The following is a 25808-nucleotide window of genomic DNA, read 5'->3' on the forward strand; positions in this document are numbered from 1 at the left end:
ATGGTTTGGCCTATGAACCTTAATGTGCTTTCACTTTTGTGGCAACAGTTTGTAAAGGTCCTTTCCTGTTCCAGTATGGTAATGCCTCATACACAAAGAGAGGTCCAAAAAAAAGTTATTTCCGGAGTTTGGTGTGGAATATCTGCAGTCATGTTCCAGAATCTAGCAGTAAGCCTTGCCAGAAGTGTGGCGGTTGTTATAGCAGCAAAGAAGGTACCGATTATATATTAATGACCATGGTTTTGGAATGAGATCACATAAGGATGTCCTGTTCGAGTGTCCACATACTTTTGGCCATGTAGTGTATTTTGTCAGATCCCATCTTGTTCACAGTATTACACTAGAAGATCTCATTGTAGGCTTATTGGACACACTTTGTGCATGCGTACCAAATGTATGCAGAAAAAGATGTATGCAAAAAAAAAAGGGTGAGAAATTGAGAAATGCCCAACTCAAGATGTATGTTGAGTTGGGCCTGAATCCCCCTTCCCCCTTTCTATGAGCGGCAGTATGGTACATGGTCATACTTAGGAAGCACAGACTACCCACCTTATTGCTTTATAAGGGAACAAAAGTCTATGGGATGTAAAAAATCTTCATACAAATGCATTTTTGTGTACATTGTGCAGTATGGAAATATGTTGTTGTAATATATCTTACACAAAAAAATGGTGAACGTCCAACTGAAATTGAGGGCCTGTGTCTTTGTTATATAGCATTTATGTGCGTTATTAGCTATGACAATACACCCCAATCTATTGTACATATTACAGGACTACAAGACGTTTCAGTTCTAATGATCATGGACGATTTCTTCAAGATCTCATACCTAGTTGCTTTTTTCAAACCTTCATAGGCAAACCAGAGTTCTCCATCTTCATTTATATTCCCCAGATCTTCTTGGGCAAGTCTAAAATGAACAATGAACAAAAATTTCACAAATATTCATAACATCAAGCTGTTTATTTATTAAAGTTCAATATCACTAATATTGCATCACACTTACATGTACAGATGATACCAGTCAATTTTACCAATTCAGATCAAATTAGGCTGACACTGTAGTGTGAATGATCAATTGGACGACCACAATGTAAAACCAAGCTCTGATCTACTTGGGAACTCAGTTGGCCAATGATTCATATAGGCGCATGCGCAGCCATCAGCAGACCAGAAAAGGACATTTCAGCTTAGACAGTTTGATGACGACTTGTAGCAGATATGGCCACAGACCTGACTGCATATAAGTACCTCCATTAGCATTACCTCCTGCAGCTTAATATAATAGTAGATAACTCTACATTCTCTTTAACACATGCTATATTTGACAAAGTTAATTTCTAACTAATTACACATGGAGGGAACTGTATTTATATATTCTAGCTGTAAACTATTTTTTTCAGCTTAGATTTTATCTTTTCCCCTCAAGAAAGAAAAAAAACATTCTCAGAAGCACCTACAGTACCCGTGTTTTACTTTATGTCTTTTCTTGTATCTGTAACTTTCAATGTTACTAGTTATATGAAAATTATGTTGATTTTGAACACAAAGTGATTATGAAACATAAAATAAATTGCATGGAGTTCTTGAAAAATATCCCCATTTGGCTAAATATATGCATAATAGTCTGGTTCTCATTCCGCATAGAATGAAGACTTCTGGGTAAAGTATTTATTTACTACCTCCTAAGGTGTTATTCTGTCTTTGAAGACAGAAATTAAAGGATAAGACCACAGAACTTAAGAGTTAAAACAAAACGCATGTTTTATTTAACGGGTGCGTTGCATTTGCTGGATCCGCAATACGTTTCCAAAGAGACTAATGGTCCCTCACTAGTCCAGGTAAATGGGAATTACATTGGGGGGGTGATTTGGATACCTGTTCAGGTTGTATCAAGCAGACCAAGCAGATGAGGAGAGTGGAGAGAAGTGCATCATGGGACCATTACACTCAATAGGGACTCTGTTGGATCTACGACAGTACAGCATATAAGTAAAAGTTTGTTTTATAATATTATTTTTATCTATAGCTGAACATACTTATTTAGATTATTTTTTCTTGGATTTCCCCTCATCTATGCATTTACCTACCACTTGGATAGTGTCAAATTCTTCTAATGATGCCCACACACTGCACAACTTTGGATTTCTATACAAGGTGAAAGCCGTAATAAATATGAATACCTGTTTTTGACATCTTCTACTTCAAAACTGTCCAAAAGCTGTTTGGCCATTTCAGACATCTTATCTGGAATAAAACACAAGAGCTGCATTTGGGTGTGGGCAAACAATGGGTAAGGACAGAGGAGGACACATAAAGATACGCCACACCTGCGTACCAACTTTAAACCAAAATCACTTGTTGTTCTGACGTTTCAAATCAGTGCTCAACAAATCTCTCTAAGAGATAGGAGCCAGCAATCTCTAAGAATAAAACTTCTCTACAGAAGGATTACCTGTCTGTGCTGGCTGTGAGGTGACTCCCAGGGCTAGCCCTACACTGGGAGAAAGTAGTAACCTCTTTACACAGAATAGGCAGGCTAGTTCTAGCTGTGTCTGGTGCTGCGGAGGGGGACTAAGCTTAGTTTCACATGAATTTTGATAATTTGTCTCTCATGAGTCTAAGCCCGTAGTACAGTATTTGAGTCACAGTCTAGCAGTGAATCAGAGTGCAATTTGTTCACTCTGATTTACTGTGCTGCCCCTAAACTTGCGTCACGCCCGTAGATGATTCAATTTAAATTGAACAAAAGCCTTCCAGGCATATTGTGGTTACAGATGATAAATGACCGATTTTGGCTTATATGTGCAGTCATCTGACACCTGTACTAAAAAGCTCCTGGTGATCCGGCCACTTGAGCCAAGCACCAACCTGCCGGATCTGTCCATCTATTTGTGGAACAAAATACAGAAAGACAAATAGACACACTTACTTTTTACAGCCACACACTTACATGATGCATGCTGACTTATTGTTTCTTTTACATTTCCAGATGTTTTCACACCCCTCACCCTTAATACAGCGGGCCCACTGTATCTTACCCCTCATTTCTTGCTTCTGTAACTGTGCCTGGTTCTCAGACTCCTTTAACTGGACCTCTAGTAATTCAATTTGAGTTTCAAACTCTGGTATTTTCTGTAGAACACATGGCAGAAGATGGATCAGAGGTAACTACGGTATTGACACATGCATTAACTGCAATCATATATCTTTTTACATACTGCATAGAGTCTTCAGAAGTCTTGGAAACTGTGCAATCATGATGCATGATAAAAAAAAGAGAGTATGTGGTGAAAGTCAGAAAACAAAAAGTGTAATCAAATCTGATGCCCACTTATATAAAATGAACATTCTTTCCCACCTCTGCCCCCATATACCTGAACAAATGAAGTTCCTAGATTCAGAAAAAAACTATTAGGGTGTGATTCAATTCAGTACAATGTGTCTCTGGAACATCCATGGAGACACATTGCGCCAATGTTCTGGCTGGAATCTCCACTCATATCCGGCGCCACATCGCCAACAACTAAATCCCCACCTTAGTGTAGGTAGACGTATAAATTAAATCACCTTGTCGGTTGATTTACAACTTGACCACAATTTACACCTCATTTTTATCCCAGATATTGTTATATTTGATACATATATTTCTTCATATATTATTTATTATGTTCTTCGTATTTGAGCTTTTACAGTCTGGCTTGTGTTTTAGATGTGCGGACCAAACCTTCCTGTTTCAGTATATTAAAAAATCTTCATACCTTGACAGAACTTCAGATATTTAATATTGTATGTACCGTGCTTTAACTATGCAGGTGAGAGCGAGCTATTGCTGTCTGTTATCAGAGTCTGACTGGTATGATCTTTAATAGACTTAAACATAGCAAAAACATGAAAACATGTAATGGCAATTTTAATTTGAATGTCTTTAGTCCTGAAAAGCTGTCTTTTGTTGTATTAAGCCAACTATTTTATAATTAGTGGTCGTTTAATATACTTTTAAGTGAAACAGAAAATAGTCATTATAATAAGTTGTTCACAAATAAATGAGAAACCAGCTCATCTTGTTATTTCAAACAACAGCTTATAAGGCAATGATGACATGAACTCTATGAACGACTTTGCCAAAAATGTAAAAGGAAATTCATCAACTTTATATATTATGTAATATCCAGGAAACAAAACTATGTAATGGTCATGGAAGAAAGAGGAAGCACTCTCAGACTAGGGAGAATACACAGACATGTGAATGGCAAACACTAATCGCATATATCTGCTCCTCCCTGCTGAACATGCCGTAACTAGGTTAATAATAAATCTGAATTAATAGGAAATAGGAATAAAACAAAAATATCCTGCACAGATTGATTAAAAAATGTACCAAATATATATTTGCACCGCACGGAATGAACCTTGCATCCTAGACACAGTTTCTTATAGTCAACATCAGTTTCAGCATTCAGTTTACTTCTTCATGCAGGACAATTAGTCTTACATCAACTTATGTCTGAGCTGTGGTTGCTAAGTAGCTTAATGCAACCAATCTTGGCAAACTTCAGAGGTTGAGCAGTGTCCACAAAGTGGCTGTATACCTCCCTGCTCTAAATGTCTATCTCTGACCTCTACAGCACTGTGACCCCCCCACTCCTTCCTCAACTACCAATCTCCCTAATTTTTCAAACATCTCCCACTAAGTAGCTGGTTCAGGTACAGTTGTAAAGTATTGTTTATCATATACATTTCCTTCATTAGGGAAAGTGATTAAATAGGTTTCACTAAAACAATTTTTTATGCAACAGTACGACAAAGCATAGTATGACAAAACTGTGTTTTCTTGTTTATTTAAAATAAACCTTGAGTTATAATTTTTTTTGTTATAATTTAGAACATAACTTTGATGTATATCTATCTATCTATCTATATATATATATATATATATATATATATATATATATATATATATATTATATATCTATATATATCTATATTATATCTATCTATTTATTTATATTCCTTCTCTGTGGTCATCTAATTCAGTGGTGAGCACAGGAGCTCTGAGGGGGATTCCAAATGCAAAAGAATTAATACAATTTATTTCAGTGTTCAGAAAGAAGCTAAGCAAGTGACTGACTTAATTAGTACTTCACAATTAGTACTTCACAATTCACGTCACTTTTGCCTATGAAGGATTACAACAATATTAAATAATTTTTCCATCCTTTTATTGCTCATTCTCCCTTACAGCTTATGCTCAGAATTCTCACATAGAATGTGCATAATGAATTCTAGCAATCATCAAAAGCAAGAACATCTACATGGTCACGCTCCAAAATGATTTAAAAAAAAAAAACCTCTACCCAAAACAATAAATCACAACAATAAATGAAGTCCACTATGTTAATAAATCCTGTCTCATACTTAGGTCTGATGCTCTGTTTGACTGATTCGCCATGTCCTTGGAGCCCCAATGGTCCCACCTTGGTCTCATGGATAGTGGTCCAACCCACCTGTGTAAAAGCAGAGTTGATATTGCCCCTCCCTTCTGAATTTTTCTTTATTTGTAAAAGACGCTTGCACTAGCGGAGGGGTGTCAACAACACTTCTACTTGCTTGAATCAGGCAAGCGAGGCTACTATGCAAGAGACAGAAATAGGATGGTTGGAAGACTCCAAATCCTGGCAGATTAGGCAAACAGTGCCCCAGATGCAAGTAAGGTTGTAATGGTAAATCATCATCATCATTTATTTATATAGCGGCAGCAAATTCCGTAGCGCTTTTCAATTGAGAACAAACATTAATAATCCACTCAACACTAGAATTAAAGATCAATGTGGAGTTCTTTAAATGTGTTATTGTCCTATGTACAATAATAAAAAGACTGACCTATAGAAAATATACAATATTTATCAACCATGTGTATACATGAAAACTCTATTTTTAGCATATCTGATGAAGATTAATTATGCAGCTTACTGTGCTGCATAAAACAGTCAGTTGTAATTAATTTAACTTACTGGAAACAAGGCAATCAAGCTAAGACAAATATCTTCCCACAACCAGTTAATTCGTAAATTCCCCTGTTAATTGTTGATGTTACAAGCACTGCCTGGGGATTTTCTGTTACATAAGGACAGTATCTGTGAATCCCGGAAGCACTGCAGGAGAGTTCTAAAACATTCATCCGGGAATCAGGAAATTACAAGTGTGAGGTGACCTCATGCAGTGTCAGCTAAATACATGAAATTCTGTGCTGAAAGCCATTCTGGAAAACATATCAATTTTATACTAAGCCACAGCACAATCTGAGAATTGTTATTGAAAGAGTTAACAATAAAATAAAGAATGGTGTCTGACCCCATGTGCCTGTATGTAACACTGCCATTATGGGATGTGAATGTGCAAGTGTGCAGTTGTATGTGTCTGCATGTAAGTGTGTCATACTATGTAGTTTACATGAAAGCAAAATTGAAGTCAAATTTTAATTCTTCCTTTATTCTGATTTAGTTTTACCCGTCACAGAAAGTCCTGAAGGTATTTGAAATACAATATTAAGGAGTGTGGTGTGCAGTACACATAATAAAATAGTAATCATTGAATGTACTGGATTGCACTATATTCAAAAAGTTGCAATGTTGTAAGTCCAATGTGTTTAAGGTAAAGCATGTTGGTTTTGTAGGTGCAGTCATCATTTGAGTTCCAATGGCTCTAGTGAAACTGCTGAGCAAGGACAAGAATGAACTGAACAGAAAACTTGCTGACAGAGCAGACTGAAGACCTCAGAGAAGACAGTGTGGAGACCAGCACATCTTCTTATGAAAGTGGTGTAGAAGACAGCACTCTTCAGAATATAGCAGTATATTAAAGGACTGTGTTTCTGAATGAATTTGATGCACTGCGCTGAGTTGTGTTACAATGTATCGGGAGATTGTTTGAGGACATCCAAATTCTCCAGTGCATGTGGGATGCAGCTCTCATCCTTATGTATCTAGAATTTATGATGTAACATGATGGAGTCATATTGCATCATGTAGGGAAGACATACAAATTCTCATGACCATGTGGTATTCCTATGAGGGAGTGCAGAGGAGCAGTAAAGTGTTGAGGAAATTACACCATTTTTGTTGCAATTTGTAGTTATAGTGTGTGGGGTGGTCTGTGGCTAGAGCTGATATTGTTTCTGGCAAGATGTGGAATGTTATACAATATTTCTTTCCTGTTCCTGAGTTGCCTACTTATTGGCTTTGCAGTTGCCTGTAAAACAATCAATGCTAAGAAGTGGGCTGGTTGCTGACACTAAATAAAATCAGCAACGGACTAGCCCTCGGATAACTTGAAGGAAGCTTTGAACAAACTGTTTGTAAACACATATTGCAATCATGTTATCATGTATCATGTTACATCATAAATACAAAATATCATAGCAAATTACATAACTTATGTTCCAAGCTCCGCCAAAGATAAATAACAAAGCAGCTTAAAGTGTGCAAACACTGACGTCACAAACTGAGTTTTATTACCTTTGCCTGGTTAGACAGCTGAGCCGCTTCCAGTTTTATTTCATCAGTGAATATTGTCTGTTCTTCTATCTGTTGTAAGAGTTGCTTGTTTTTTCCTTTCAGAACCTCAATCTCCTCTTTCAGCTGCTTTATTTGTTTTTCATAATCCCTTTTCTGGATTTCAAACTGTTTTTCAAGCTTACTGTGTAAAAGGAACAATATATGTAATAGAATAAGTCAGTAACACCACTGGGCAAAACACAGACAGAGAAATGGGTAGGAATTAGACATTTTTCCCCAAGATAATTTAGTGGGTCTCAATTACCTTCTACTTTCACATCCCTACTCATCCACCCATAGCATGGTTTATATTGTTTATTGCACTTAAAAGGAAAATATCCCAGTTTCCTTCATGTTCTATGCATTATTATTTAAACCTTGATAAAGAATGATTATATTCAATAACAAATACAGGCTCAGATAGGACCAATGTCAAAAGAAAAAGTCAACACCACACAAGCTGAACAATCTGGAAAGGAAAGAGTTAAAAGGTCACTCTAATGAGGGCTCCACCCGAAAGGTTTGCATTCACAATCTGCAGGATGTTTCCTAGTAAAATACAGGTTTAACTCTATCATTTCCAGATTGCTCAGCTTAGAGGGAACACTGCTCGGTACATAATTTATTTTTATTATATCGGACAAATAATTGGGTGGTGCAACCAGAACATAGAGGATAATCTACACTGAAAAGGGAAAGGAAAGAAATGTTCAAAACGGAGCACTCCGTGATACACTGGAGTGCCCCATTTTGAACATACATGACCAATGTCTGCTGCCAATCATTACCCACAAGAAATATTGAAATAAATAAGGTAGTAGTATTACTTTGCAACTGTAGCACTTGCACAACTATTTGTACACAAGTGCATTGAAAATCACTGCCTGTTAAAAATGAAAAAAATTTTTTTTGTAATTTTGCCTTTCTTTCAAAGCATGTTCTTAAAGTCTCCTTGCAGCATAGTGTACTAAATAACAAGCTTAAATGCCCATGAACGCTGCAGGCAATGTCGTAAGTGATGTGGAGCAAAGTGAAAGATTATCAGAAGGTGCGTATGTACAGCTCCATATGCTTACATTATTTTTGGACTACTATTGTTGATGGGCATTTAGCAGACTTGCTATACCAATAAGAGGCAATTATTTAAAGAAATGTCAAGTCTGAATCAAAATGGGAGTACAATTAGCTCCATGTTTGTAATCCATATTTTCTTTGAAAATTTGAATAAGACAAGAAAATAATGATCTATTGGTGCTTCCTTATTGGCTTACAGAAAGCACTCATTACATCCTTCACTTAACGAACTGTACTTACACTCTTTGTTTTTCTTCTTTTTCCACATCAGCAAACAGTTGGTTGGTGAGTTCATTCATTTTATCTTAATGAAAGGAAAAGAACAATACAACCTTGAATATATGTTTTCAACTGCCTGTATTATAGAGGTAGACATTAAGGGGAAAACTATTAAATGACTTACCCTTCATCTCTTGAGTCTTCTCCTCCAGTTTGACCTCCAGCTTCTGCTTCTGGTCCAGAAGTTCAGTATTTTGAGCTTGAAGTTTGGTTAATTTCTAATATAACAAAAAATATCAATGCTTAAGCCATAATTTGCAACAACTAACAATTTATTACAATTAATTAGGGAACAGTGACCACACAGTCAACTTACTATTATTTATTTTACCATTCTCTTTTCCTCGATCCTCAACAATATGAATATGAAATTAAATCAGGAATTCAACACATAAATCACTGTTATTAATGATCATAACAGAGTTTGCAAATATACCTTTCCAAATAATAGGGTGACATGAGAACATGGATGGAATTGAGCTGCTCTTTACAGGTAAAACAGTCATCATCTTGTTTATTTGTTTAGACTGACAAACTAAAAAAACTACCCATACAAACAACAACGTGGACTGCCAATTTGGCCTTTTTGACACCATATTGGATCCAAATCACTGCATATGTGATTCCAGAAATGACCAGCATTTATGGTCATCAAGAGACAGCAATAACTAGGCTACTTGCAATCTGAACCCTTGTATGTGAGCCATGTACTTGCAGCCATCCTATCTCCCAAGTCAGTGGCCAAATTGGACACTAGTGTTCCACACTAGGCAACATCCTGGAGAGATTAGGAATGATCATAGACAGACAGGTCCACGGAGTTCATGCTTCAATTATTTTACTGGTACCATCCACAGATGGGTTCTGCTGCTAACAGACCATTCATGGAATCTAAAGACTGTCCTTTGTAAACTGATATCTACATGTATTAAAAATAGTCCTCCTCAGATTTGTATTAAAGAGCAAGTAAAGAAAATAGCTGTATATATCACAGGATGTGTATTACTGAGCTGCCTCTGAGGCAGGTTGACGTGTTAGGAGGGAAGTGCTTATTGTAATAGAGGTGTTCATGTGCCCGACAGCTGCATCTCAGAATGAAGTGGGAGCTGGTGCCAAGTGACGTAGAATCTATGTCATTGGTACAGTCAGTGACATAAATTCTATGTTATACCCCGTTCACACTGCCTCAAAAACCTGGGTTATTGCCGGGGCAAGCCCTGACTACCCAAGTCGAGGCTGAGTGTGAACGGGTCCCCTGTTAATTCCTGGGTCAGTCTGAACGGTGAGACCCCGGTCTCACCGAAACCCATTGAAAACAAAATAAAAGAAAAACTTACATCACAAGAGAGGCCAATCAAAGCTCCTCTTGTGATGTTGCCATGGAGACCCGAGCAGACCCGGGTTCAGCGTGAATCCGGTCGACGCGGTAATTTGCCAGGATGGGAGGCTCTGTCCCCTGGCAATATCAAGGGTTCATATACCGAGGAGGCAATGTAAAAGTGGTATTATTGGCAGTGACAGGGATAATGGCAGCCCCACCACTAGGGAATAAGTGAAAAATATCCAGGTGGAGCACAATTCTTTTAGGCAATCAGGTGCCTTACACAGAGCTCTTTTTTTGTGCTTAATCGCACCCTGCTACCACTGAAATACAATAGAGGTGGATGGATTACTGCTGTACATAATGCAGTATCACCACCATTAAATGAAAAGAACATGACCCATCCATATAGAGCGTTTTGTTTAGATTGCTTGAAATGCTTTACTGAACATTTATAAATATAACTTGAGAATGGTCCCCCGAGATTAAATATAAGTATACTTTTAACTTTAGATTTTTTTAAAAATACTACTGTATTTGACATATAATTAGAACACCGATATTGTAAGCAGTTTAGTGATTGAAAGCTTGTTTTTACCCCCAACTGTGCATATTACATATCAGGATTAATCACTATACAGACTGGTATTAGCTGGCTCCATACTGAGAACACACCTGCTCAGTATCTTCCTTGTATTTCTTCCCCTTTTCCTCCTGTGACTTCCTTTGTGTGGCAGATTTTTGCAGCTCTGATTCCATTTTATGAAGTTTGTCAACATCATGTGAATGAGTGGTGGCTAAACTGGTTAGCCTTTCCAGCAGGCCATGGTTTTCTTTGTTCTAAAGCAAAACAAACTACAGTTACAATTGATGTAGTTTGTATTAAAGGTATATTTTGAGCATACATAATAAAAAAAAATCCTAAAGCTTAACAAAACTTATCTCCCAGAATATTACTGTGTGTATAATCAGAAATCAGGTAGATATCACTGCTTATACTAGTCATAGAAAATGACAGCACCTATACATCCAGAATACAGGGGCTGACAGATTCTCTTTGCAAGCTACACTCTAGAGTAGAATTATTGCACTTTCCATCTACAACTATCAGTCGTCTTCTGCCATCAGATATTCATTTCATACCAACATCACATTAGACATCTTTACAGCTATAAATTCTGCAAGCTGATCTGTTTTGGCCGCTAAAGAAGCGATTACTCTGCTTTCAAACTCACTGTGGGCACAGCAGTCATAATTATAGGAGAAGATGTCAGACTGCTGCTTGCATAACTATGGCACATTCCACAAGTGTACTAGAGCCTTGTTTTCATTGTATGAGTGTCCTTCATTTACTAGAATGATGTAATTTGTTTTTGCTGACCACCTTTACAATTTTTTGCAACATGTTACTTCCCCATACAAGCACATAAGGTATTTACTCATAAAACGCAGTCTTTAGATATTATGAAGTTTAACATTTTTTGCTGGAAATTTATATAATAAAATAAAGACAATAATGGTGTAAAATTATTGCCATTTAAAGCAAAACAAAAGGAAAATCGGCATGTACTCACAGAGTTTGTCTGCTACTGATATCCTTAAAATGTAAATAAAGAATGCACTTGTATTGTGATCTAGCATATTTACAAGCTCATTCTTGTAATAGATATACACAGTGTTTTACTATTTACTTGCAAATGTTTGAGACCTGCTTTCACACAAAAACACTTCACTTTAATAGAGTCCATATCTTTCTTTCTTTTTGGTGTACTCTACACCATTTAACTATGCTACACAAAGTGTATTGATTCAGGAGTGCATTAACAGAACAGATCAGTATCTACTTCTCTTACAGGTTATGAGTTTGCTGTCAAATATCTAAACTCAATAAGCACTTTCTCACTATATTTATACTGTTTTGGATACAATAGAGAAATTGACTCACCCCCTCTGAAAAAAATAAAATAATGCAACCATTTACTACCAAAAATTAAATAATATTCACTGTAATTAAGCAATTCCATTAAATGAGGGCAAAGTACCTACACCATTTAGTGCTTTGGCACCTCTCACCTGACCACACCTGCCAAGCATTGGAGGTGCAAAGACATAAGTGGTTTCTATGTGAGGGGGCTTTGGCGGTATTATGGAAAGGGAAGGGTTTATCCAAGACTGCACAACCAATTTAAATTGTATCTTGGTTTGCACCATATACGACAGAATGTTCTTCAGGCTTACATGGAATATATGCCAGTATGTTGGAATCAAAAGGAATCCAAGCCATGCTGGGCAGCCTAGATTGGTTGGTCCAACTAGTTAAGGACAGATTACCTGATCTTCAAGCTTCTTTTGTAGTCGCTGCACTCTATAGGATAGCTGTATGTTCACCACAAACCGCCGGATGTTCTGAAACCTGCGCCGTGCCAGCCATGCACGTGCATACTTCTGCAGTATCAACGCCTTGTGCTCCTCACGCATCTTAAAAAATAAAAGGAAACCATTGGAAATATATTATTTACCTGTTTGCAATGCAGTTTAATTTGTGAAAGATTCCTAAAATAAATATGAATTTAAATTGTGTGCTAAACATCCATTAAAATAGCAAAGTGCTTTACATAATGTTGGTGTTTCATTTTGGCAAGAACAAACCAACTTAATTGGTTCTCAGACCAATATTCTTGAAATATTAACAAACAGTTGGGATATCCTTACTTGCTTATGGGTTAACTTACATAAGATGAACAAACTAATATCCATAAAACCTTATCTGTATCATACGGAGTCTCACGTCTTCTCTTTTACTATTAATAGTACTACTTTTTCAGACTGTCTTTCTTCTAATCTCTCTATGATCTGTAGTCCTGTCCCCCAAATTCTGATAGATACATTGTAACAAATGTATATTTTCCTTATAGGAAATAGATTTAACTTAGTATTAAACTTTCCCTCGCACTTAGAGGAATTTTACAGATGCAGATACTTTTTTGTGTCCCTGTCGGTAACATATAAATACACCACTGGTTAGGAATAAGTAGTGAAGACTATGGCAGGTTATAAAAATGCTAGAACCACACCATTTGGTAAATAAAAGATTGGTCCCTTAACAACTAAGTGATAGCATTAGTCAACATACCTTGCGATACCTCTTTCTTGCCAGGTGACCCCGTGTGAATGCCTGTATGGTCACAGCAGCTACTAGAATAAGCTGGTAAATGCGACGGACCAAGAAACCTCGGCAGTGCTTCTGGATGATGATAGCAGCCCAAGTGTGTTTAATAGCAGTCGCAGTTATTGCTTGCCTTGAGAGGAGACAAGAAGAAAGATCCACTTGAGCTAAACACAATTAAAATGTCTCATCCAATAATTATTATTACGGATTTGGCCCCTTTATTGCTGCATTTGCCTAAATGAACCTTTTGAAATAATGTCTTTGTACCGGTGTGTCATACCCAGGCTGGTTACCTTACTTTCCGCTGTCCCCTGACGTATTGCTGTATGACAATTGCAGCATTTCTCGCTTGCAGAAACTTCTTCCGCTGTACCCAGCCCCGAATATTCTTCTGGATCATGACACAAGCATTTCTCAACTTATCAGACCTTAATTTTTCTAAGTATGCCACTTGTCCGGCTCGGAAGAAAATTTTAGTCCTTCCAAATTGATATTGGTTGGAATCCTGAAAATACACAAAGAAAAAGAGATATTATACATGGACTATATATTGTAATATATTGAGACATAAACAACCATACTGGAAAAATTAACTTTGCAGTCACCTTCAATGCCACTTTATGCATCTAAATGTTTTCTTTTTACAGAAAAGAAGTGAAGAGTGATCCACTTTTGGACAACCACTACACCCCATTCAGTAAAATGTATGTATTCCTTATAGGAACTAGATTCAGTGGAATGGGTGCATAGGGGAGATAGTACCTGTGCAGGTCCCCCATCCATTGTCACCTGGACAGGAGCCACAGTCAATACAATCAGTTGTTGCAAACACTGCCCACATCTTGTCCTAGTGGGCTGAAAGGTAATGAAAGGCGCACCCCATGAGCCCTGCCAGCTATCCTCTCTCTGCTCTCAGGTGAGGCGAGCATTATGTCAGTAAAAGTAGGGGCCTGGGGGAGGGTGGAGATTGCCACTAAAAGGCTACATAAGGAAAGCCCTGAAGCATACAATAAGTTATTACAAACTTCAACATGAACCATCTTATTTAAGTAAATCATATTTATTTTAATCACCCACATGAAATATTCAAAACTTATTACAACTTCTCTATCTGGGGTTTCCACACTTACAGTATATGCTGCAGGTGCAGTTCCAGCCACACGCTGCAGAAGGTTGTGTTTCGCTCTGATATATCTTTGGTTTGCAGGCCACCTCATGGCTCCAAGGTGAATTACAATGTCAGCATTAAACTACTTAGAAATGTCTAAGGTTTAATTCAGCATCAAAGTAAAATATTAGCTTACCATTTCAAAAATTTCCTTTTTCTCTATTTTCCATTAATGTATTTTTTTAAAATGTTATTTAAGTAGAGCATGTTCTCATTGCTCATGTTAGTAGATGTGTTGCGATCTCCCACCTGGCATTATCCAAAAACAAATCCTGAGTGGACCCTGTGAGAGGAATCACACTCTCCATACATACCTGGTGCATGCCATGGCACCAACTAGGAGGTAACCTGACACACTAGAGAAGATGGGTAGGTGGACCAAAAACACTGTGAAACTCTATATTGTTTTTGCATGTTCTTTTAAGAACAATGTTCGTTTTACCTTCTGGCTATCTAACACTTATTGTATAGAAAGTACGCCTTGCCTGGTATATTAAGGGGACAATGACAATTATGTTCCACAATATCTATGTAGCCTTGGAGAGAGTGGAGCTGCTATTGTGCTCCTTGTTTGTACTAGGAGTTAACCTGTTCATTAATTATCCCTTGCACCTGGATGTGTCCCTTCTTATACCTGTCACTCCCAGCACACATTGCTGGCTATTGTTGTTACATGCTGTTGTTGCTTCCTTTCTGCTGTGCTTCTGGGTTACTTGCTGCTTGAGATCTCTCCATACCTCCTGCTTACCTGCATCATCTGTGAACCTGGTATTTACTTCTGCATTTCCCTGCAAGCTCATTATTACACCTTCTGGTTTGTACTCTTCAGCAAATAAACATTGTATGTTTTCACCATATTCGTGGCTCCTTAGTTGTATTCCTGCATTAAACCGTGACACTTTCACACTTACTAACACTGTGAAGCTGCAACTCTACACTAGTGCAGGGAGTAGAGAAATGCATTTGTATACCTGATGCAGAAATACCTCATTGTTTTAGTTGGACTTATCTTGAGGTATGTGCAACTAAAAATATACACGTATCGCAGAAAACTAAATGGGCGGCTGTGGTCCACATTCCTTGACTCCATGCCCGGCTAAATTAATGTGATAAAATGGTCTGCTTCCCAAAGAAGCATATGTTGTTCATCAATCCCTAATATACTTTTTCAGATTTTTTTAGACAGAAAATGACATTGCTCATTCTTAGCTTTGATTGGGGAAAAGGACAATGAAACCGAGGAAAAAGTTTCTACAAGCACCACTAAAATAGAATGGCCTAGCTCTTCCTAATTCTCATAAATAATTGGTATCTCAGCTGAGTCATATCTCACACTGCTGTCAGACACAAATCACAAGACTGACATGGACCTAGTATATGAGCAATTTAAAAGACAGTGTGGGATTATCTCCTAATCTGGCTCCACCAAAATTCTAAATCCATGTGGTTTAAGGAGGGTAGGATCTTTTACATGCTCTTATGGGTAACCCCCAATTGCCAGAGGTGGAGACCTTTCAAGGTGTAGGAATAGTTAGAATAGGCCAGCTGTACACAGACAGGTTTCTAAAAGTCCATTCCCTAGCTGAATTCCCTATCTCTACTTATTACTTTTATAAGCATGTCCAACTTTACCATGCTCTTCAGTCACAATTCCCAGAGGAGCAGCTATATTGTATTCATTTGGTGCATGATAAGAAGCAGATAGGTGACTTGTATATATTACTTACACTTCATAAAGCAATTGATTAAGCAATTGATTGATCTCAACATCCTCCAAGCTTAGGTTAAGGATATTAGCCTTGTGAATAAGCATTATTTATCAATATCTAAATTCTGCTTTTTTAGCACTGTATTGGAAAATGTGACATTGACCGCTGTGAGATTAGTACTTATTACTTAAGCAATTAGTGGTACTGTAAATGTCATGTTGTAAATGCTAACTTGCCAATAAATTTGTTGAAATAAAAAACTAAATATGATATCTAAAAAAATATCTTAAAAAACTTTTAACATTTTGGCAACAGCAGAGCCTAAGAAGGTAATTAACTGCATTAAATGACATCTATCCATGTCATATTGTTTGTATCATTGTAGTAATTTTAGTTGGATAATTAAATAAGAGCTTCAGCCACACACAAAAAAGAAGATTTTGGTACTTACTCAAATCTCTTTCTCTGAATCCATCTGGGGGACACTGCTACCATGGGGCTGTATGAGGGGCACTCGGAGTTGGCACTAACTGCTGCTGACTCCTCTCCTCTGCCACCCCTGCTAGCCTCAATATAATACAAAAGCCCCAAGGAAGGAACCAAACAAACAATATCCAGCAGAAGAGCAAAAGGGAGGGGACGCAGTGTTTCCCAGATGGATTCAGAGAAAGAGATTTGACGTAAGTACCAAAATCTTTTTCCTAAGTCATCCAATCTGGGGGATACTGCTACCATGGGGACCTTCTAAAGTAGCCCCTTAGGGAGGGTTTGCTCGGGAACCCTTGCATGCAAAACACTGCGGTCAAAGGTAGTCTCCGAAGCAGCAAAAACATTAAACTGATAACATTTGGTAAAGGTGTGAATAAAGGACCAGGTAGCAGCCCTGCACAGCTAGTCCGCCGAGGCACCGTGATGAGCAGCCCAGGATGCCCCCACCGAACGCGTGGAGTGAGCACTGAGCCTTTCTGGCACCGAACTCACATAAGCCTGCCGAATCGTAGATGTAATCAAACGGGCAATGGATTGCTTAGATGCCGGCTAACCCCTCTTATGGGAGTCATACAAAACAAAAAGAGTCCATCTTATGGTAAGTAGAGGTCCTATCCACATAAGTGCGTAAAGCCTGCACCACATCCAATGATGAACCAGGAATCACTAAATCCTGGTTCACGTGGAAACCAGACACAATCTTAAGAAGAAAAGAAGGTACCATCCTCAAGACCGCCCTGACTTCATGAAAAATCAGGGAGTCCTGCACTCTAAAGCCCCAAATTTTGACACCTTGCGTGCCAAAGCGATAGCGAACAAGAAAACTACCTTCTAGATCAAAAATCTGAGTTCAGCTGAACGCAAAGGTTCAAAAGGAGGCTTCTGGAGAATACCCAGGACCAAATTGAGATCCCAGGGCGATATCGGCGGAACGTAAGGAGGCTGAATGTGCAACACTCCCTGGAAGAAGATTTGAACTTCAGGAAGAATAGCCAGACGGCGTTGGGAAAACACAGATAACATTGAGACTTGAACCCTAAGGGAACTGAGACGAAGCCCAGCATCCAAACCATCTTGGAGAAAAACCAATAAATGAGACAAACGGAAAAAGTCAACTGACAAGAATGAGCCTCACATCATTTAACATAAGCCAGCCACGTCCTATGGTAAATGCGTGCCAAGGATGGCTTCCTGGCCTTCATCAAGGTTTGCACGACACCGGAAGAGAACCTCTTGCCCCACCAAATGTTGGCCTCAACAGCCATGCCGTTAAAGCCAACCGAACAATGTAAGGATGATGAAAGGGTCCCTGCTCCAGTAAATCGGGACTGAGAGGAAGAGGCTAACCCAGACCGTCTGCGAGCTGAAGAATGTTGGCGTACCAAACCCTCCTGGGCCGTTTGGCGCAATTAAAATAACCGGAAGGCCCCCCCAGAGCCACCCGATGAAGTATTTGCTGAATCATGGGAATGGAAGGAAACAAGTACCCCAGTTGGAAGTCCCAATACATGGTCATTACACCCACTGTCGCTGCCAACGGGTCCCTGGACCTTGCGCAAAACCTTGGTAGACGGCAATTGTGATGAGAGTCCATCAAGTCTATGTCGGGGAGACCCTATCTGTCGACTAGATCCTGAAAAACCTGAGGATGTAAAGACTATTCCCCTGGGAAGATCGCTTGCCTGTTCAAATAATCAGCCTCCCAGCTGTCCACTCCCAGAATGAACACTGCGGATATGGCTGGAACAAACCTTTCCACCCAAGACAAGATCTCGTTAGCCACTGCCATGTCCTCCCTACTTGACCACAGACCCTGTGAAGATGGAGGACCACTGCCCCCCACCCCTTCAAACTGACGTCCCTAGTCACCAAGATCCAAGACCATAAAACAAACGACCCATCAATAAGTTCTGAAGAGTTTCAGATGGCCCCCCACCCCCGCAGCCGCGAGGAGAGGAATGTTTCAGTCATGCTGGGGCCTTGCCGGGTCTTGGAAGAGGAGCGTCTCCTGGGAAATCAGCCTCTTCCCCTGTGAGACTGTCCTCGGGATGAAAAGGGTCCACCTCTCACTGACGCCTGACCCCTGCCAGAGGTGTGGCGCCCAAAAGGACTGCCGAAAGAAACTAAACCTATGTGGTCTGGCCCTAGTAGCATTCACAGGCAAAAATTTACTCTTTACACCAGCGGACTGGGAAATCATAGTGTCCAGTTAAGGACCAAATAAGACCAACCCAGAGTAAGGCAAGGCCTCCAGCAACTTCTTTGATTGTGTGTCCGCATCTCAAGAACAGAGCCAAAGGGCCCTTCTAGCCGCTACAGCCATGGCCGAAATAGAGGAAGCCACCAAAGCTGCATTCTGGGCTGCTTCATAAAGATAGCCCGAGGCTTCCTTAAAATGGAGAGCTAAAGGAAGGAGATCAGAATTCTGTAAACCTGCTGCCAATTGGTCAGCCCAGGTTTCCATGGCTCTGGCTACCCACGCAGATGAGAATATGGGCCTGAACGAAGCACCCGCTGCCGAAAACATGATTTTAAGGAAACTCTCAGTCTTACTATCGACCGCCGAGCTAGGCACCTGCAAGGTGGTATGACAGGCCAACCTAGCTTCCGGCGTATCCACCTTGGGAATCTGCTCCCAGGACAAAGCATCCTGGTCCTGCAGTGGATAAAGGTGAAGGAACTTCCATGCAGACTCTGTAATCTCAGACAGTTCTGAAGAGGAAGGAAAACACAGTCTTTGGCTTTTTCGTTTAAAAAGACACTGAACTGAACTGCTCTGCTCCTCTGATTCCACCAAGTCCAAAGCCTGGCGTACCGCTTACACCAGGTCCTGCACCCCTTGGTTTCTGGCATTGTCCTCCCAGTCACCCCACTGGGTGGATTCAGAATCCTCTACCAGCTCCCCTTCTTCCTCAGAGGACCCCTCTGAGCCAGAAGCCAAAAACAGAGCATGGGATAACCTAGCCCGCTTGGCCCTAGGGGGAAGTAGCCCAGGGGAATCCAGAAAGCGATTTAAATGGTCCAATCTTCTCCCCAAGGAAGAATACCAAGCCGGCTCTCCCTGGGAAGTCTGAGGGGACGGGGAAAGCCCCTGGGAAGAGGCCACAGTGTTAACCACCGAAGCTGGGTTAGTAACCCTTTCTGATGAATTAAATGGAACGGAACCCGCGGCACAGAGTACAGGGGCTGCATGTGTCTCTGTCTGTATGAGCTGTGTGAGCAAAGAGACCAATTGAGCCATTGAAGACGCCCAAGCCGGCTCCCCTGCAGACAGCAAGGACGCCCCCTGCGCCCGCTCGTCCTGGACCCCGGCTACATACTGCACACAGAGCGCATCCCGGTCCGTCTGTCCCACCGAAAGTTTAGCAGAACACTTTGAACAGACATAAATTTTGACACTGGCAGATTTACCCTTATCTGACATGATAATTATCAGATAAAAGGAATACACCAAAAATTAGCAGCAAGCACACCACACACACACACACACACACACACACACACACACGGGGCCTGAGTCATTAAGGCAAAAAAGGAGTAAATGTTCTCTGGGACAAACCATGTAACAACTTAAGGGGTGCAAATTAGTTTATTATTTTGCACATAAGTTAAATACTAGCAGTTTTTTTATGTAGCACACAAATACTTGATAGCTTTTTTATTACACTGGAATTTAAAGTTGATCTAGGACATGTCCTAGCTCAACTATAAATCTGTCCCCACATTTTAAATTTAGCCCCCCCTCCAATGCAACATGGTTTTGCCCAGGTGCAAATGTTACTCTTTTTTTATGCTTTGCTCTCCTTAATGACTCAGGCCCAGGGTGAGCAGAAACAGGAACGGGGTTTTGCTAGGATCTCAACCTCAAAAAACCACGTCCAGTAATAAATTAAGTATCACTATGTATAAACTCTCTCCTTTAAAACATGTCTTGTTTTTTATTTTTTATGTTTTTTTTCTTTTGTTTTTCTTTTTAATAGAGTAAACGTAAAAAGACTACCAGGACTGACTAGCCCTCTAAAGTCTTAAATTTAACTCCCGATAGGGAAAATACACTAAAACAAGTAAATTGCGTGTGATACACAGATAACCAACTAAGGAATATACACTTAGCTGGGTCCCAGGGTAAGAAAGGAAGGAGTCAGCGACCGCACACTTCTTCCTCCTCACAATGCCACTTGAGGAACACCCAACCTCATCTGCAATCGCAGGAAACTTTCGCACTTCTGGGATACACCAACAGGCAGGGGGGAAGCCTCCACTGCCCCCTCCTCCAAGATACTCACTGACCAACATTTCTGCAGTCTGTTCTAGTCAGGCACTGCCGTTAACTAGTCCCGCGACCAGAGATCCAGGTTCCCCCTCTGCCTTAGCGGGAAACATGGTATCTCCCAACATGTCCAGCTTCCTCCTGATCGTGCGCTCTTTGCCTGTCGGCAGCGCCGGTCCCGGAGTCGCGCCAGTGACAGCGCCGCAGCGAGCGGCTGCTGTCACCCTAATAACAAGCCCCAAGCTTGTCTGTATGGGCAGTTCAGGACAAAAGGTTTCTTCATCCATCTGTCCGGACCGCTGACCTAACAGATAACAGGTAGCCCGCAGCACCTGTATCTGTCTACACTCACCATAAAAACTAAAAACAAAAGAAAATAACTAAATTATCTAACAGCACAAAAATAACAGCCCAACTTCTTGGGCACATAAATTAAACTGAGGCTAGCAGGGATTGCAGAGGGGAGGAGTCAGCAGCAGCTAGCTGGTTAACTATTTAAGTGCCAACTCCGAGTGCCCCTCATACAACCCCATGGTAGCAGTGTCCCCCAGATTGGATGACTGAAAAATATACAGCAACCCATGCTCACTCCTCTGTAAATCAGTAGTAGTCATTATCTCCTGCTGAATGTCACTGAGTACTGATTGGATGGTTGCCACAACATCTAAACAGTGTTCTCAGAACAATCAGGAAGGGTTGTTATCCATATTTTGAGTGTGGCTGGAGCTCTTACCAACACAACATTAGACTGTGAATGTAAACCGAGTAGCTGTCAGTGAACATTATCTAATACATGATGTGTAACACACCTGGATTAGTCTCTGCAGTACAACTTTACAAATATGTTTCTTATCATTCAATTGTAATTCCTGCTGTGTCATGAGGATGCTGTAGCGACCAAAAAACTCAAGGTACGTCCACCTGTAAAGAAAAAAAATAGCATTATACTAATCTAAACTGACAATGCCTGCAGCCTGGGGCTATCTTCAGATTTGGAGACAGACCTGGAGGGATAGCTTTGTGCACTTATTCGGATGGTTTCCAACACACCACATGCCCGTAACTGCTGGACAACTCTAATGGAGTCAAATCTGGAACACAGTAAAAAAAAATATATACATTTGTAATATTAGGACATATTTATGGGTATCTTATACAAGAACATTATATATTTAGTCTGTACTGTAGAAGTATTATTTTCAGGTGTGACTCATACCATGAATAACACGTAGGAAGGGAATGGTAAGTATGGATATGTATGTGTTAAAGCAATAGCAATAGTGGATGTTCTATTCTATTAGTAAATGTGACATGTACTTGTCTTGTGACTAAAAAGAAAGAAGCATGCAAACCAGTTTTAAAGATGTTGTATTATGTAGCTGAAGAGAAATAATAATGCAGAGGTTTAAGTGCATTGTTTTTACATACTATCACCATAATTTCACACTTACTCAAATGGGAGCTTTTCATCATTGGGCTTTATGCATCGTACATAATGTGGAGTGGTGGCATTAAGTGTCTCCATGAGCAAACACAGAGAGTTGCGGAACTGAAAAAACAGAAAAACATAGACAGATGATATGAACTATAGAATGTGAGAGATGGGGTCGCACAAAACATTACACGTCATCTGTTACTATCATAATCAATGGTGTTAATCTCCATTTATTCTTCTTTATAGTCTTGGGGGACAGACAACACGCTGCCCTAATATTCATCTGAAGTAAAGGGAGTGGAGACAGAAGAGTGGAAAATGGAGACTATCTAGGAAGTGATGGTCTGTACCTCAGAATAAGCCAAAGAACAAGTGATTTAAACGGGATATGTGATGTCCATTTTTATACTGTCTAATCAATGTCAATAACTTAAATAAATGTAAGCTATTTCAGTAAAGCACAACTCTTCCCTGCCCACTCTAAGCATCTAATGTCAGACCCACTAAGTGCCCAGCGCTAGCAGCGTATGTTTAATGTTACAGACTACCAATGAGCAGCACGAGCCCTGTTCTACTCTTAGACTAGCCAGTGCTCAGAGCAGAATGGAAATGTAACCTTGTTCTGCGGCCTCTCTTACTCCAAGACCACAAGAGAAGCCTCATTATAATAGAATGCAGGAGTAATCTCTATTGCCTGTTCAGTAAGGGAGCTGAAAAATGAAAGTAAAAAAAATAGGCAGGCATTAAAGTGCCAATGCGGTACTGTATGGGGCTGATGCTGATAAGTCTCAGGTAACAGTGCATAAGAGTCCAGTCAGTATGAGCCTTGAGGGCATGAGGTAGTATACAGAGCTTTTACAGTGTAAATATTACTCGTCACTGACTAAATCAATATTACAATTATTTCATAATAATATAAGAGGTTTTTATTGTAAATATATTTTTTCCCGGATGTCTTTACAAATAATGACACATTGAGGCAAAGAAGTGGGTAAAACACATTGAAGGATAACTAAGCCCATAACTGAAAATTCAGTTCAGGGAGGAGTAAGTTAATAAAGACCTTGGGGTATATTTACTAAACTGTGGGTTTCAAAAAGTGGAGATGTTGCCTATAGCAGCCAATCAGATTCTAGTTATCATTTATTTTGTGCATTCTACAAAATGACAGGTAGAATCTGATTGGTTGCTATAGGCAACATCTCCACTTTTTCAAACGCGCAGCTTAGTAAATATAACCCCTGGTATCAAAGTTTACTCACCTAAGATCAGACATTGAGGCTCGCAGACGAGTGTTCAGATACCATTCCCGCACCGCTTTTGCTCCTTAACTCACTGCCTGCCTGAGCACACAGAAGAAAGAGAAGCAACTGAGGCTACAAGGAGGGTCTCGGGGAACAGCTGTAGAGCCTCAAAGTCAGACCCAAGGAATGTAAGCACTGAGGACCAAGGTTTACTTGGAATAATCCATCTAAAACCAAAATTTCAGTTTTGGGTGGAATTACTACATGACTACATGTGTAGTGTTACATTGTCAATAAATATTTTATATGTGAGGATTCCACACACAGTACCTTGCAGCCAACTGTCATTCTGAACTCTTTGTTTGTTGACTTGATCACAGGCCTTGCAGGTTTCACCTTTATAGCTGCGCTGTATCGTGACTTGGTTTCAGTAGTGTCTTGAAAAAAGTCAGCGCATAGCTGGAACTAAGAGGTAAAAGAAAAATTGCTTTCAAGTCTTCAAGTCTTGGATAACAGCTTACATGAATATATTATATAAAGAAGAAAAATAAACAGAAATTACTTTGTTTGTGGTACACAAATGGGGACCAAATGATAAAACTTAATATATATATGCTGATTCATCAAGGAACTCATATTGAGCGCAACATGTGCTTGTTTTAAAACACATGTAAATCGGCTCTGCGCACTCCTGAATACATCAAGGCATGGATCTCAATTATATGCGCTCTTGAATTCAGGTGTACAGTACGTCAAAATCCCATGCAGATTATAAATTCGCAAAGAAGACAGAAAACAAATACAGAGTTAATGCAACCAGTTAATAATAAAGGTATTCTTGATAAATCAGTAAAAATACGAAATACATTTATTAGGTTGTTGTTAAGGTCTACTAAACATAAAATACATGTTTACAGCTGCTCTTGATTGCAAACACATGTTATAGCGTGCATACAAGACTGTCATTACTAGTGATTAGACTAGACTAGACCTATAGCTGGAGCAAGACATATGGTAGGAAAACAAGTAAATTTGCGATGCCCAGCGCTTGATTCCGACTTGGTTGCGTTCATTTGAGCTTGGCACACCCTTACTGTACATTGACAACGGCAAAATGCCTCTTTCCCACCCCATTCACTCCTCGAAATCGTAGGCTGTAGTCAGTGTCCTTTGCGTTCGAAGACGGAGTAGACAGGACTGCGTTCACTGGCTTATGTCCCAGTTCTGGGTATGCGCAGCGTGTTTTGCACACGATACGCTCAAAATTGGCAGATAAGTGGCTTGATGAATCAGGCCCATAGTGTTACGGCTCACGCCCCCCCAGGCATCAACTCCTAGAACCGCTTCAGAGGTCTTCGTCTATAGGAACCGCTTTTCCCGTAGAGCTAGATGTGCTCACAGGTACTCTGATGCCCCCAGGTCTTGTACTCTAGTAGTAGGAGCTAAGTCCTGGGAACGTAGCGCAGGTGTTTAACACAGAGGTGGAGTGAAGATACCGGCAAGGTATATTTGGTAGCCGGCAAACAGCAGCGTCTGGGTCCAGGCCAGAGGTCTAAAGGTCACAGACAGAACGGCAGTGTCAAAGTCCAGGCTAAGGGGTCAGGATCACAGGAAAATCAGCAGCGTCTAATACAAGCAGGGGTTCAAGGTTACAGGCAATCAATCAGAGTCAAAATCCAGGCAGAGGTTGGCAACAGAAGAGAGGGAATATCAAAATACAGCAATACAGCAGGAAGTATGCAAGTAGCAGCGACTATAACCGACAGGGAGGCTTTGCCCCTTCCTGCCTTATATACTAAGGAGAACCAATGAAAAAACGTTTTGCCACAGCAGGAGGGAATAGCTTCAGCTGAAGCTAAAATACTAATTGGCGCACGCTCCAGGCTGCCCTAGATGCCGGGACACGGCGCTACAGAGAGTGAGCGCCCCGACCGTTGCCTTAGCAACGGCTGGGACAAACCGGAAATGACGTCCCTGTCGTCCTGACGACGGCCGGGACGCTGGGGCATAGAGACCAGGTGCCCCCGTGGCTCGTGACACATAGTATATATCTATATATCACATTGTGTTAATGTCAAATGTTCATTCAAAATT

At 40.1% G+C, this 25808-nt stretch overlaps 1 protein-coding gene across 2 annotated transcripts in view; it reads right to left on the reverse strand.

Annotated features, from left to right (window-relative positions):
- MYO5C (myosin VC) overlaps positions 1–25808 on the reverse strand; it is a 166060-nt gene that overhangs the window by 61634 nt on the left and 78618 nt on the right. For both annotated transcript variants that reach the window (XM_075208009.1, XM_075208007.1), the window contains exons 15-28: positions 24045–24179; positions 22487–22584; positions 22040–22126; positions 21845–21956; positions 13693–13904; positions 13364–13529; positions 12562–12708; positions 10906–11070; positions 9034–9127; positions 8871–8934; positions 7518–7698; positions 3042–3135; positions 2184–2247; positions 830–910 (exon numbers count right to left, since the gene is read on the reverse strand). In XM_075208009.1, the coding sequence (XP_075064110.1) occupies positions 830–910; positions 2184–2247; positions 3042–3135; positions 7518–7698; positions 8871–8934; positions 9034–9127; positions 10906–11070; positions 12562–12708; positions 13364–13529; positions 13693–13904; positions 21845–21956; positions 22040–22126; positions 22487–22584; positions 24045–24179 (1700 nt within the window). The remainder of the gene's footprint in view (positions 1–829; positions 911–2183; positions 2248–3041; positions 3136–7517; positions 7699–8870; positions 8935–9033; positions 9128–10905; positions 11071–12561; positions 12709–13363; positions 13530–13692; positions 13905–21844; positions 21957–22039; positions 22127–22486; positions 22585–24044; positions 24180–25808) is intronic.

Source organism: Mixophyes fleayi, chromosome 4, assembly GCF_038048845.1.
Source record: "Mixophyes fleayi isolate aMixFle1 chromosome 4, aMixFle1.hap1, whole genome shotgun sequence".
Taxonomy (NCBI): Eukaryota; Metazoa; Chordata; class Amphibia; order Anura; family Limnodynastidae; genus Mixophyes; species Mixophyes fleayi.